This window comes from Rousettus aegyptiacus, unplaced genomic scaffold, assembly GCF_014176215.1.
Source record: "Rousettus aegyptiacus isolate mRouAeg1 unplaced genomic scaffold, mRouAeg1.p scaffold_m13_p_3, whole genome shotgun sequence".
NCBI lineage: Eukaryota > Metazoa > Chordata > Mammalia > Chiroptera > Pteropodidae > Rousettus > Rousettus aegyptiacus.
In genome coordinates this window covers 70948570-70962762 of record NW_023416306.1, presented here as the reverse complement: position 1 = coordinate 70962762, position 14193 = coordinate 70948570, and the positions used below count along the sequence as shown (strand labels likewise).

At 33.6% G+C, this 14193-nt stretch overlaps 1 protein-coding gene across 3 annotated transcripts in view; it reads right to left on the bottom strand.

The window, feature by feature from the left end:
* Window positions 1–14193, bottom strand: part of SLC35D2 (solute carrier family 35 member D2) — a 57616-nt gene that overhangs the window by 29685 nt on the left and 13738 nt on the right. For 2 of the 3 annotated variants that reach the window (XM_016125126.2, XM_016125127.2), the window contains exons 2-4: window positions 12704–12737; window positions 10634–10720; window positions 4545–4612 (exon numbers count right to left, since the gene is read on the bottom strand). In XM_016125126.2, the coding sequence (XP_015980612.2) occupies window positions 4545–4612; window positions 10634–10720; window positions 12704–12737 (189 nt within the window). Of the gene's footprint in view, window positions 1–4544; window positions 4613–10633; window positions 10721–12703; window positions 12738–13538; window positions 14095–14193 lie in introns of those variants that run through there. The other variant, XM_036217664.1, reaches the window with a different exon arrangement.

The following is a 14193-nucleotide window of genomic DNA, read 5'->3' as shown; positions in this document are numbered from 1 at the left end:
TGAATATACTTAATTGCCACTGACTTGTACACTTAAAAATGGTTAAAATGGTAAATTTTATGTTATATGTGTATATATATATATATATCACTTTTAAAATGTCTATGATTGAAATGGTACATTTTGTTATGTATATTTTACACTAATTGTTAATTAAATTTTTTAAAACTTGAAATTTTTGTGCTCTTAAGTTCACCATTAAGAGAGTAAAAAGACAATCTACAGAATGGAAGAAAATTTTGCAATCATATCTATAATAAGGGACCTGTATCTAGAATATACAAAGACTTACGACTCAATAATAAAAAGACAAATAACCTTATTTTAAAAATAGGCAAAAATCTGAACATACATTCCCCCAAAGAAGTTATATAAATGGCCAAAAAGCACATGAAAAGACATTAGCCATTATTAGTCATCAAGGAAGTAAAAATCAAAACCACAATGTGATACCACTTCAAAATCACTAGAATTGCTATAACCAGAAAGATAGACAATAACAAATTTGGCAAGAATTCAGAGAAACTGAAAGCCTCATACATTGCCTGTCAAAATGTAAAATGGTGTAGCCACCTAGGAAACAGTTTTGCAGCTCCTCAAAATGTCAAACACAGAATTGCCATATGACCCAGTAATCCTACTAGGTATAAATCCAATCGATAGTAATCCCATTCTTCCATATCCTCAGGCCAAAAATCATGAAGTCATCTTTGACTCATTTCTTTCTCTCAGGCCCCACATGGTATTCATCAGGATACTGTATTTCTTCAAAATACATCCAGCACCCCGATTATGGCCTCAAACTAACACTTAAAATAACCAGGGAATCCTTGGAGAAACAACAAGAAAAGTCTAGATAAGCCTGCGCCATTACGTACCAGAAAACAAGGAAGTAATCAAAAACTGCTGGAGCCCTAGAATATAAGAGGCTCCCAATGGGGCTCCCAATGGCCCGAAATGGTACAATTTGAGCATAAAAGAATTATTTCTTAATGAATTGAAACATGCGGTAAATGAAACAAATAGAACAATGGAACAGAATAGAGAGTCCTGAAATAAACCCATACAAATATAGTCAACTGATCATTGACAAAGGAGCAAACACCATTCAATGCAGAAAAGATAGTTTTTGCAACAAATGGTGCTCCAACAACTGGACATCCACAAGCAAAAAACTGAATCTAGACACAGGCCTTACATCTTTCACAAAGGTTAACTTTGTGATGATACAGCTAAATGTAAAATGTAAACTATAAAACTTACAGAAGATAACTTACGAGAAAATTTAGATGACCTTGGGTTTGGTAATGAGTTTTTAGATATAACACCAATAGCACAACCCATAAAAGAAAAAAATGAAAGTAGAACTTATTAAAATTTAAAATTGCTACCGTGAAAGACAGTGTTAAGAGAATAAAAAGACAAGCCATAGACTGAGAGAAAATATTTGCAAAACAAATATCTGATAAAGTACTTGTGTCAAGTTAATGAAAATTCATGAGTTCATAATGATAGCAAAAAAAAAAACACAACAAATAAAAACAACTCTCACTGGTCACCAATAAAAGTGACAGAACATTATTATTACTCTGAACATTTATAAATAAAGCTTTTATCCTGCCTTTGCTGTATAAAATGGTGAAAACTTGTATTTTTTGAAGTTTAGACAAAAATGCAGAAGGGGGTGGTTTAGTTAGAAAATCACCCTTTTTTTGCAATTTACAATGAAATAATGGATCTAGACAATGATCACCAATGGAAGCTAAAACTATTAGGTGAAAAACTGATGGGGAATTTTGTAATAAAGGGACCACAGTGACCCCTTAAAACCATTAAAAGTAGAAATGGCCAATTATATATCATGAAAAGTAGGATAAAACATTATGTGCCCCATGAGATGATACAGTAGAAAGAACCCAGCATCACCAATAAACTAATCTTTTCTGAAAAACTGAACCTAAATCTGATCTAGCCTCTAGAAATAACTACCAGTTATTGGATAATATGAGTGACAGATTAACACATTACATAACACCACGTATAAGAAATCTTTCTTCCTTCTTCCTATGTCTCATTTACTGGTTCACCCTCTTCCTCCAGATGAGGGCACCCAAGAAGCCCTCATCTGACCTGTTCTGCAGTGCATGCAGGAAAGTGTTATAAAAATGTTACTTAAGAACCCTACTTGCTTGCTACCTTGAAAACAGTGTTATATCACTGAATAGAAGTTACACCCAATCTGCAATACATGTAGAGAAATGTTAAATAACACTTGTGATGAAGATATTTCTACAAAATAATAAGATATCAAATACATTAAAAGGATCATATAGATGATCAAGTGGGTTCATTCCAGATATACAAGGATGGTTCAACATCCACAAATGAACCAATGTGATGCACCACATTAACAAAATAAAAGATAAAAATCATTTGATCATATCAACAGACACAGAAAAAGCAGCTGACAAGATACAACATCCACTTATAATAAAAGATATCCAATAAAATTGGTATAGAATGAAAGCACCTCAACATAATAAAGACTATACATGACAAACCCTCAACTAACATCATATTCAGTGGTGAAAAAATAAAAGCTTTCCCTCTAAGATCAGGAACATGACATGGATGCCCACTCTCGCCACTATTATTCAACATAGTACTGGAAGTCCTAGCCAGAGCAGCCAGTCTAGAAAAAAAAATAAAAGGCATCCAAATTGGAATGAAGAAGTAAAACTGTCAATATTAGCACATATAATCTATATAGAAAATCCAGAAGATTACACCCCCCCCAAAAAAACTATTAGAAAGAATAAACAAATACAGTAAAGTTGCAGAATATAAAAATCAATGTATTAAAACCCATTGCATTGCTATATACTAACAATGAAATAGCAGAAAGAGAAGTAAAGAAAATTATAGTCACTACAAAAAGAGTAAAATACCTAAGAATAAACTTAACAAAGTTTGTGAAGAACCTACTGAAAACTACAAGACGTTGCTGAAAGAAAATGAAGAAGGCATAAAGAAATGGAAAGATACTCCATATTCATGGATTGGAAGAATAAACATTGTTAAAATGGCCATATTACCTAAAGCAATATACAGAGTCAAAGGAATCCCCATCAAAACCCCAATGACATACTTGACAGAAATAAAACAAAAACTCCTCAAATTTGTATAGAACCATAAAAGATCCTGAATAGCCCAAGCAATCCTGAGAAAAAACAAAACTGAAGACATCACACTCCTTCACTTCAACTATACTACAAAGTTACAGTATTTAAAACAGTATAGTATGGCAGAAAAACAGACATACAGACCAATAGAACAGAATTGAGAGCCCAGAAATAAGCTCACACATTTATGGGAAACTAATTTTCTACAAAGCAGCCAAAAACATACAATGGAGAAAGGAAAGACTCTTCAATAAATGATGTTGGGAAAACTGTAATGCCACATGCAAAAGAATGAAACTAGACTGCTCCCTGACACCAGACACAAAAATGAACTCAAAATGGATTAAAGTCTTGAATATTAAGACTTGAAGCAATAAAATACATGGAAGAAAACACAGGCACTAAATTTATGGACCTTGGGTTTCAAAGGAGCTTTTGTGAACTTGACCCCAAAGCCAAGGAAAATAAAAGCAAAAATGAATGAAAGAGACTACATCAAACTAAAAAGCTTCTGTACAGCAAAAGAAACCATCAACAAAACAAAAAGACAATCACCCAAATGGGGAATTTGCAAATGATACCTCTTATAAGGGGTTATTATCCAAACCTGAATAGATACTTTTACAAAGAAGACACATAGATAGCCAAAAGATATATGTTCTCCTCTTTCTGATCTACCTCCTACCTGTCTCGTTTCCACTCTCACTATACAAACAGGTTTTCTTCCATTTCTATCACTCTTCGCACAAACTTAATTTTCTCATTAATGATGTCTTTGTCACAAGGTTGGTAACACTATTGTTTGTTTGTTAGGCTACATATTTCATACCACATTTTCTGATTTATAGGATGGCTTGGTCTTTCTATACTTCTGTTTCCATTTTTTACAGTGACTTTTAACAAAAGTAGTCAATTAAAGACCCTAAAATGAATGCAAATGAAAATTTCAGAAGTATATAGCACACACCTGAAAATAATTTATTTTGCACAGTACCAAAACTGACCTACACAAATCTGACAGAATGTTCCTGCTTTTTAAAACCTGTGATGATATCAAAAGTAACACAGAACCACATTGATATAAGTGAATCTTCCTGAATAAATCACCCTGTTATCTTGATTTCTAGGGATCTCATATTCTACATTCAGATTTGAACATAAACAATAACAAAAATCAAATTTTTAACATTTCTCAAAGCATTAGCAAATTTATCTCAAACTCTTGTTATTTTCGGAAATTATTAAATATTATTGCATTCTCTATGTAGTCCAAGCAATATCCTGAAAAATCAAACTTGGTCTGTGTACCATGAGAAGCAAATAAGCGAAGAACCTCCCATCAACCATTATCTTGAACTCTACCTTAATTTACTTGTGCTTGATAGTCCACTTATGTGGTTTCCAACGTAGAAGAGAGGCAGGGGAAACAGCTTCAATAAAAAGAGAAAGAACATTTGGTTAGAACTCCAATTACCTATTTTCCTTTATATATAAAAATGGTGACATTCACTCGCCAGCAGTAAGCAAATCACTGAGTTCCTTTCTATGCAATGACTGTGAACTGTACAAAATTCCAAACACCTTTACAAGTTTCTCCATGTGATCAAGTTAGGTGGGCATTGATATCCATAACTCTGGGGGGAGCTGGATAGAAACAGAAATCCTGACCTTGCTCATATTAGTAGACTATTTACCTATAGGACAAGGACCTTTTTGAGTAGAGACTCCTGGCTGGGTTGGTGAGTTGAGGATGGATGTTTACAGTTTAGATACGACATTCTAAAGGTCATAAAAAGGTATGCAAACTTCTGTTATCTGTGTACATACACACTCTTTTGGACGAAGGCAAAGGTTCATATCTTTCATTGGAATGTCACAAGGTTGGTGATCCCTTCAAAAAGTTGTATATACCAGCAACTCTACTCTGAAGTCACTTAGTTTTACAAGCCTAGAATGATTAAATATCTACCAAAGACAAACAATGTACCCTGTACTTGAATTACTGAACTCTGAGCTCCTGAATTATTTTCTGATTGTCAAGAGAAATATTGTTCAGAACATACTGAACAAACAAAATGTAACACCTGGTCTTCCTTAAGTGAAAAAAGTACATATCCTTTCGTAAGGTCATATGACAATTTTTAAGAACTTTCTGACACAATAGTTCACAGCGATCAAGGTAAGTGATGCCAACATTTCTTTTTCCACTAAAAAGACATTAAGCATGCAATCCAGATATCTAAGATATCCTTTGAAGCGTTCAGAAATACTGTTATGTGCCAAAAAAAAAAAAAATAGTTAGAGAATTCTATTATCAGTAGATTTGCTCAAGAAAGTATATTTAAGAAAGAGAGGCTAAGAGATCCAGGACCCTCCCCTATATTCATCAACATTCTGGTTAACAGCCTGAAACTGACTCAACAATAACACAGCTGGTGAAAATACAACTTTAGAAGTTCTCAGGCATTGAAAAGAATCAGTTGCCTCCATTTCCATAAAAAATTCAAAATGAAAACAATACTTACTTATAGTTTCTGGTAACAGTGGGCTAGATTATTTGTGCTAATCCCCCTGCTGAAAACAATTAAGAATTCTAGATAAAATAACTTAAAACCTTCATAAAAGCATGAAAGGATTGGGGAAATAGAAATTCCCAGGCCAAAAGTTAAAGGAAAACATAAACCCAGAGAGAAACAACAGAAACCAGAGGACGGCAGATTTGCAACTGCAAAATTCTGTCAACATATATACCGTTCAAAAACAAAAGAAAAATTTAAACTTTTTCAAACAAATAAAAACTAAGGGAATTCACCACCAGCAGACCATTCGTAAACGCGAAAGCAGCCATTCCCAACCTTTTTGGCACCAAGGATAGGTGCTCCTATGATAATCTAATGCCTGATGATCTGAGGTGGAGCTGAGGCGGTGATGCTAGCTCTGGGGAGTGGCTGCAAATACAGATGAAGCTTCCTCCTTGCCCACTGCTCACATCTTGCTGTGTGGCTTTGTTGCTAACAGGCCACAGACAGGTATCACTGGGGATTGGGGACCTCTGCTCTAAAGGAGGCACTTCAGTCAGGAGAAGAATGTGAAATGTAAGATGAAAAAGGGAAAGAAAACAAAGGAAACAGCAAATATATGGGTAAATATGAATAAACATTGATAGTTTTTTAAAAAGGAAATTAAAAATGTATTGTGAGATTTTAAATAAAGGTAGAGCATGTATTAAAGTACCTGCTGACAAGAGCATATAAGCTTGGAAGAGAGATAAATAGGTGAAAGTCCCTGCATTGTTGATGTGGAGAGCACATTTATTAATCAACTTTAGAATTTGATAAGCTAGGTATGTATAGTATAATTTCCAGGGTCACACTAAAAGAACTGAAAGAGAGGAGGTCCACTTCATATAATTATATGCTTTACTTCACCAGGAAGACTTAACTAGTTACATTTTTAGGCACTCAGTGACGAGCCTCAAAATAAATAAAACAAAACAAAAAAACTAACAGAAATGCCAAGAGAAATAGGCAAATCCACAATAAGAGATAATGGCTGTAACATCCCCTATTCCACATGCTCTTAAAATAAGACTGTGACACTTTCTTCCATCCAGAGATAGGCTCTGTAACCCTTCCTCATAAAATTGGATACAACTATTTCAAATAATAATGAAATGAAATGACACTGTGTGACCTCCGAGGTTAGGTCAGAAAAAGCAATGCGGTCTGGGACACTTGCTGAAACATTCTGACCCTTGAAGACTTTAGCCACCATTAGGACTCACCTGAGCCTGTCATTTTGTAAGGAAGCCCAAAATAGCCTACATGGGTCACCACATGGCCAGACTTGAGATTATATCTAGAGATATGTAACCAGCCCCCAGTTGCCCTGATCAACACCCATTCCCATCATTATTTCAGCTCTGCCTTCATTTATCTGCAACTATGGAGGCCCTAAGCTAGAACTCCCCAGTTGAAGCCTCCTGAATTCCTTAACCATAGTAACTGTGAGAAATAATACAAGAATTATTGTTTTGTCATTAAGTTATGCAGCAAATGATAAATGGATCACAAATGAAAGGTATCCACAAAAAAACTACAGCAAATGACATACTTAACAGCAAACTGTTAAAAGCTTTCTCTTTGAGATCAGACGACGATGCCCGGTATTACTGTTTCTATCAACATTGAACTGGAGGTCTTATGCTATAGAGAGTAAAGCAAGTAAAAAAAATGAGAATGTTGCAAAGAATGAAACAAAACTGTCACTTTTTGCAGACAACCCGATTGCAAATATAGACAAATCCAAAAGAAACTACAAATTATGGTTAACAGTCCATAATTTTGTGGATACAAAACAATACACAAAAGCTATATAAAAATATTTCTCTCTTATTTTTTGAATAATATATTTTCAAAAGATACATTCCATAGCAAAAACAGAATAAAATAAAATGAAGAAGTACCTTGCAATAAATCTAACAAAAAATGTTAGAACTCTGACAAAATTATAAAATTTACTGAAAAAAATTAAATAGGTGTATGTATACTATGTTCATGGATTGAAAACTTTAATACTTTAAAAATGTCAATTTATCCCAAATTGACTTATAGCTTTTACAAAATCCCAATCAAAATCGCAAAAGGTAATTTTTCTGAAGCTTGACAAGCTGCTTCCAATATTTATATAAAAATGCAAAGGACCAAGACCTGCTCTACCAAATAGCAAGACTTTTCAGAAAACTATAGTAATTGAGATTGTGTGGTAATGGTGCAGAAAACACAAACAAATAAAAAAGCGCACAGAGCCCAGAAACAGCCTAGGCATATGTGACGGTACCATAATATAAGTGGCAGACTTTTCAATTGAGTCTGTGATAACTGAGTGCTCATTTGAAAAAAAAAAAATGAAACTGGACTACGACCTCACACCATCCACAAAAATCAACTCTAAGCAGATTAAAAACCTAATTCTGAAAGATCACATACTTTATAATCTCAAAGTAGAGAAGGATTTCCTAAATAACAAAAATAGTGATTAATCATAAAGGAAAAGGCTGATAAAATTTAGTTATTTTAAAATTAAGATTCCTTTTCATAATAAGGGATATATGATAAAGAAATAAAATATTATTAAAAAATAAAAAGATACACCACAGAGGGGGAAAATGTATTTGTAATACCATTTATAACGAATAAGAGGAATATCATTAATGTATTTTTTATAATTCCTACACAAATCAATAAGAAAAAGATATCTGCCCAATAGAAAAATGGGCAAAAGTCTTAAACTAGCACTTCACAAAAGAGGATGCCCAGATGGGCATTAAAAAATGAAAAGGCATTCAACCTCATTAATAACTAGGGAAATTCAAATAAAAGTCAAACTGCTATCAGATTAGCACCCTTAAAAATTACTGACATACCAAGAATTGACAAGAAGAAGGAGCAACACAAGTGTACTTTTGTAGGGAGTGTAAACTAGTACAACCACTTTGAAGAACAGTTTGATATTACCTATTCAAGTCAAAGGTACACATACACTAGGTGCCAGCAGTTCCACTTCTGATATATCTCCTGGAGAAACTCATGCACATGTGCTGGTTTGGACTGAATTGTGTCCCCTCAAAATTCATATGTTGAAGCCCTAACCTCCAGGTAACTATATTGGAGATTTGGCATTTAAAGAAGTAATTAAGGTTAAATGAGGTCATAAGGGTGGGGCACTACTCCAACAGGACCAGTGTCCTTATAAAAGGAAGAGACATCAGGAGTGCATGCGCAGAGTAAAGGCCATGTGAGACAAGCCAACGAGGGAACTCTCACCAGAAACCAACTCTGCCTACACCTTGACCTTGGACTTCCTGCCTCCAGAATTGTGAGAAAATAAATTTCTGTTGTTTGAGCCACCCACTCTCTGGTATTTTGTTATGGCAGCCCTAGCTGACTATAATACATGTGCACAGGGATCTGACTATAAGTATGTTCAGAACAATACTTTTTGTTTTTCTAGCACCCAAACTAGAAACAATCCAAATTACCATAAACACTAAAACAGATAAGTAAATTTTAGTACTCTAGTCATACAATGAAAATAAAAGAAGACAACTACACAAAACAATGTGGATGAATCTTACCATAATATTAAGTAAAAAAATCAAGATACAAAAGAAAACAGAGTTTAATTCCCTTTATATAATGTTCAAAAATACGCAAAACTAAACTACATAATTCAGGAATGCATACAAATTTAGAAAAATTACATTAGAAAAGAAAGAAAATTATTATTACAAAAGTCAGAAGAATTTTTCAGTAAGGAGGATTTTGTGAACCCATCTCATGACCTAGGAAATGATTACAAGTAATTATTCACTCAACTACATATTCATGTTTGATACCTTTTTCGCTATGTATGAGTCATATTTCATAATTTTTAAATGTTTAAAGTATTTAAAAAATTATAGTATATCATAAACGAAGTGTAAGTAAGCCCAACAATATACTGATTTTTCCTAGGAAGACTGGGTCAATATTTTTCGCATACTTTGTCTTTCTCTTCATGTATATTGTCTTTCTTTTTCTGTGGATGTCCCTGATTACCAATGCCATAAATCAGTCTGATGAATAACCCAGTGCTAGATGCCAGCATTTTTCCAGACCTTGGAGACAGAGCAGTGAACACACCATGTGAGGTCCTCACTCTCAAGGAAATGACAGTCTGATTTAACCTCCAGAAATCCAAAAATGTCATCGTAATCCATTTAATACCACTGATTCTACAGGACTGCTCTAAGAATTCAATGCCTAGCCTAACACCTGACACCCAGCAACTGTTAAATAAGTTAGTTCCATTGCACATTCCCAAGAAGGAATGGCAGGTCTCATGTTTCTGGTTCCACATGGAAAAATATGCATATTTCTATATATATCAAATTGTATTATTCATTCCACTCATAGCTTTTATCAATTCAAGCTAAAAATGAAAACTTAAAACAGAGATCAGCAAACTAGTGACCTAATAGCCAAATCTGGCCCATCTCTTATTTATGTAAATAAAATCTTATTAGGACACAACTCCGCTGATTCATTTACATAGCATCTATGGCAGTTTTCATGGTATAGTTGCAACAGAAATGGTCTGGCCTACAAAGCCTAAATAGTTACCATCTGATCCTGTACCAAAAATGTTTGACAATCCCTGATACAGAATTTTGCCATTTCAGAAGACATACAATATCTAGTTAAATTCAAATGCTACACACATAGTTTTGCTATTATTATGCTACATTAATGGACAATCGAATGATATAAAATCTTAAGTAAGAAGTTTCTACCTAGTGCATGCAAGGAGAACAGTGTGTATAGAAATGGACTTGTACTCTAAGATCAATTTGAAATTCTATAGTATCATCATATCTTCCATAATACCTATACATACTTTTCATCACATACCTTTATAAGAATTTTCTTGTCAAAATCAGGGAAGTGAATTATTTTATTTAGCTTGGACACATACAATATCATTATGGTAGCTGCCATCTAAAGGAAAAAGAGGAAAAGAAACTTCAGCAAAATATCTGAATTGTTTGAGGTACAAACACATCATCAGAAAAAAACAGATTCATCAAAAAAATATATATCCAAAATCCATTTCCTAGGTTCCAAAAAATAACCATTTCTTGAAACATTAAAATTGTTTTTCTTGTTGCACTATGGATTCAATTAGAACTACGGGCAAAAAGCACATCAAATAAACTCACATATATACACACTATCTCAAGAGGCTCAAGGAACAATGACAGAGGGGAAAAGGAACAATGTCCCCAAAACTGACCAGAGTGACCACTGTCAGGGAGGCCACTCATTGATTCTGGACCATACTTCCCATGTACTAAGCATATAGTAACCTTCCCCCATAAAGTGAGGGTGAGGATATTGTTAGGGGGTACAAACTCCACACATAAACATATCTTTTATAAAGTCCAATATTTCACAGATGGCAAACTAAAACAGAAAAACAAATTTCAAAGGGGGTTAATTTTTGTCTTCAATCTAGCCAGTATTGTAAAAATGTCTTATTTGAATCCTATTAATCTAGAGCATACTAGGTATATTTTTAATACTCCAGATTATTATAAAACTGTAAAATTTTAACATCATTTTCATATGCAAATTTTAAAACTTACTCAATTTTCTCTATATTAGGATACAAAAATTTAAGGACTCCTTCAACATGATTATAATCCTAAACCTTGATCCTAATGAGTTTACAAATTTAATACTTAGAATAGATTTATATAACTGGAACCCATCCTGAATTATAATTGTGGTTAATGATTCACTTTATAATTCTTACAAAAATATACTACTTATTTAAAATATTCTATAATTCAAACTTTTAAAATTAGGTCTGTTGACCTCTTCCCCCAACAAATTACAAACCAAAATGGCTTTTTGAGTACAAACCAGTGAATTTATTTGCATTGGGGATTACAAAGGACACATTATCACATATTCACTAATCTTTTAAAGTGCTTTTTTTCTACATATTTTCGCATTGAAACTTAAAGATAATACATTTTTTGACCTAAGAAAATATATTGTTTCCTTGTTATTTATTCTTGCTAACATGTTACAACGAGTACCTTATTAGCAAAACATTTAACCAGAATGTTTAATCATGTAAATGACAGCTTTTTCCACATTCATAATTAGACATTTAGTTAACAGATACAATTTCCATAATTTTAATTTTTTCTCCCTATAAATTAAAGCAAACCAGGACAAAATAAAAAATCTCATATGCCTGTTACCACTTGTCTACTGAAAATCACCAGCATATGGCCAAAAGGAAGAAACAAGCCACAAATTAATATTAATGGGAAATTACAGAAACAGCCAAGTCGGTTAGTCTGAAAGCTTATCTTAGCTCAATCTTACACCTGAGAACAAAAATCACAAACCACTGGAAGCAAATATAAAGTTTTGCTTGGCCCAGAGAGAGTTTTGTACAAACTGGAATCCACTGCCAGCACTTAAGCATTGGGAGATCTGATGTAAAAATTCAAATTCTTTACTTCTTTTGAAAAAACTCCAGAGTTATAATGATGAGGGCATAGTGGGCTCCACCTCATCTGCCCAATGCTTTTTCCTCTCAGGCACAGTGGCTTAAACTGAGTAGCAGGTGCACAGCTTCATGGGGTAACTATGCTCCCAGATCCACCACGGCCCCAATCCACTCCTTCGTTACCCCCCAGGCTTTGCTTCTGGCCCCTTGCTTTAAAGTAATTAAATTCCATTAAGGAAATTAAAATGAGTAGTTGTTTCTCCTACAAATACAACTGTTCCTAAATTGTAGGATGAAACAAAGTGTGTCAATATTTCATACTATTTCACCAAGAGTACCATGACCCTCTGGTTCTTTGCCAGATGAATAAATGTATATACCACAGTCTTAAACAAAAGCACTTAAATTTCATCATGTATAGTGACAACTAATTAAGATTAATTTTTTTTACTTACCTGTCCAATTCCAAGAACAATTGGTGATGGGAAACTACAAAAAACACAGAATAACAAATAATTTTAGCTACTTATAAAAACTTGAAGACAGTCTATAAGTTTTAGACTTCTTTTTCAGTCTTACATGATGAAAATTTAGCAGCAAATTTGTTCACTTTTCACTTGTTCATTTCTTTTTCATTATTTAAACTGATGGCTGCTAAACCTGGCAAACATCTATTGCCCCCCTGAGGTGAACTGTCATTATATTAACAACATTGTGTACATAGAAAGCCAAAATAATTGGGAGATAAATTATTAGAATAAATAGCTTTAGTAAGATTACTGGATATAAGCTGAACACATGAAAAAGAACTACATACCAGAAAGACACAAAGAAAATAAAAATTTTAAAGACATTATTTACAACAGCACCATAAAACACCAAATCACACTAACTGGATTTTGAAAAATTATTTTTATTTTTTTAGGTATGAAATGATATTGGGTGGTATTCTTTTAAACAAAGGAGTCCTTATCATTTAGAAATACATACTGAAATAAATGCCTATGTTGATATATTTTTAATTTTCTTCAAATTAATCTGGAAGAAAACGGTCATAGTGAATGAAGAAGGGATATAAATGTAACAAAACTGTTGAAATTGGGTGATGGCTACATGGTGATTCATTATAGTGTTTGGTTTTTTAAATAATATACCCAGGTACAAATCTAATTAAAAGATATCCAAGAAACACCTCTACAAAGAAAACTATAAATCGATATTTAAAAAATTCAAGAAGCACTAAATAAAGTTCATAAATTGGAAATTCAATATTGCAATGAAGCCCATTACCTTCAAACTTATTTATGAAATCAATATACCCTCTGTAAAAACACCAGAAGGTATTTTGTGGAAACTGACAAGATAATCCTAAAACTGAAAGAAAAGGCAAAGAGCAAAATTACCCAAGATAATCTTAAAGAACAAAGATAAATAACTCTATTGGATGTCAGGATTCATTATGAAGTTAAATAAGACAGTGTGTCATGATAGTCCAATAAAATAATGGACGAGAACAGAGATGGGAACAGATACACACATATATGGATACTTGATTCATGACAAAGATGACAGTGGGGAAGAGATGGTCTTTCAACAGATGGCACTAGATAATTAGGATACAGAATCCTGCCCCCTACCTCACACCATGCTTAACAAGGCAGTACACCACTTCACCCGGCTCACTTAATTATTGCTCAACCCTTCTCTCGGTCTCAGTCATTCCTTCAGGCTACTACAAAAGGGGAAAATAAAAAAAACTCAGCTCGCCATGCACAGGGGTGCCTTGCCATTGCTGGAGAACTGCTATCCTGTGAGGCGGGCTGTGCCCTTGATAGAATAAAGAGCTAAGCCACAAAAAAAAAAAAAAAAAAAAAAAACAAAAAAAAAAAAAAAAAAAAAAACAAAACAAAACAAAATACTCAGCCATCAATCTACGTGTCAGAAG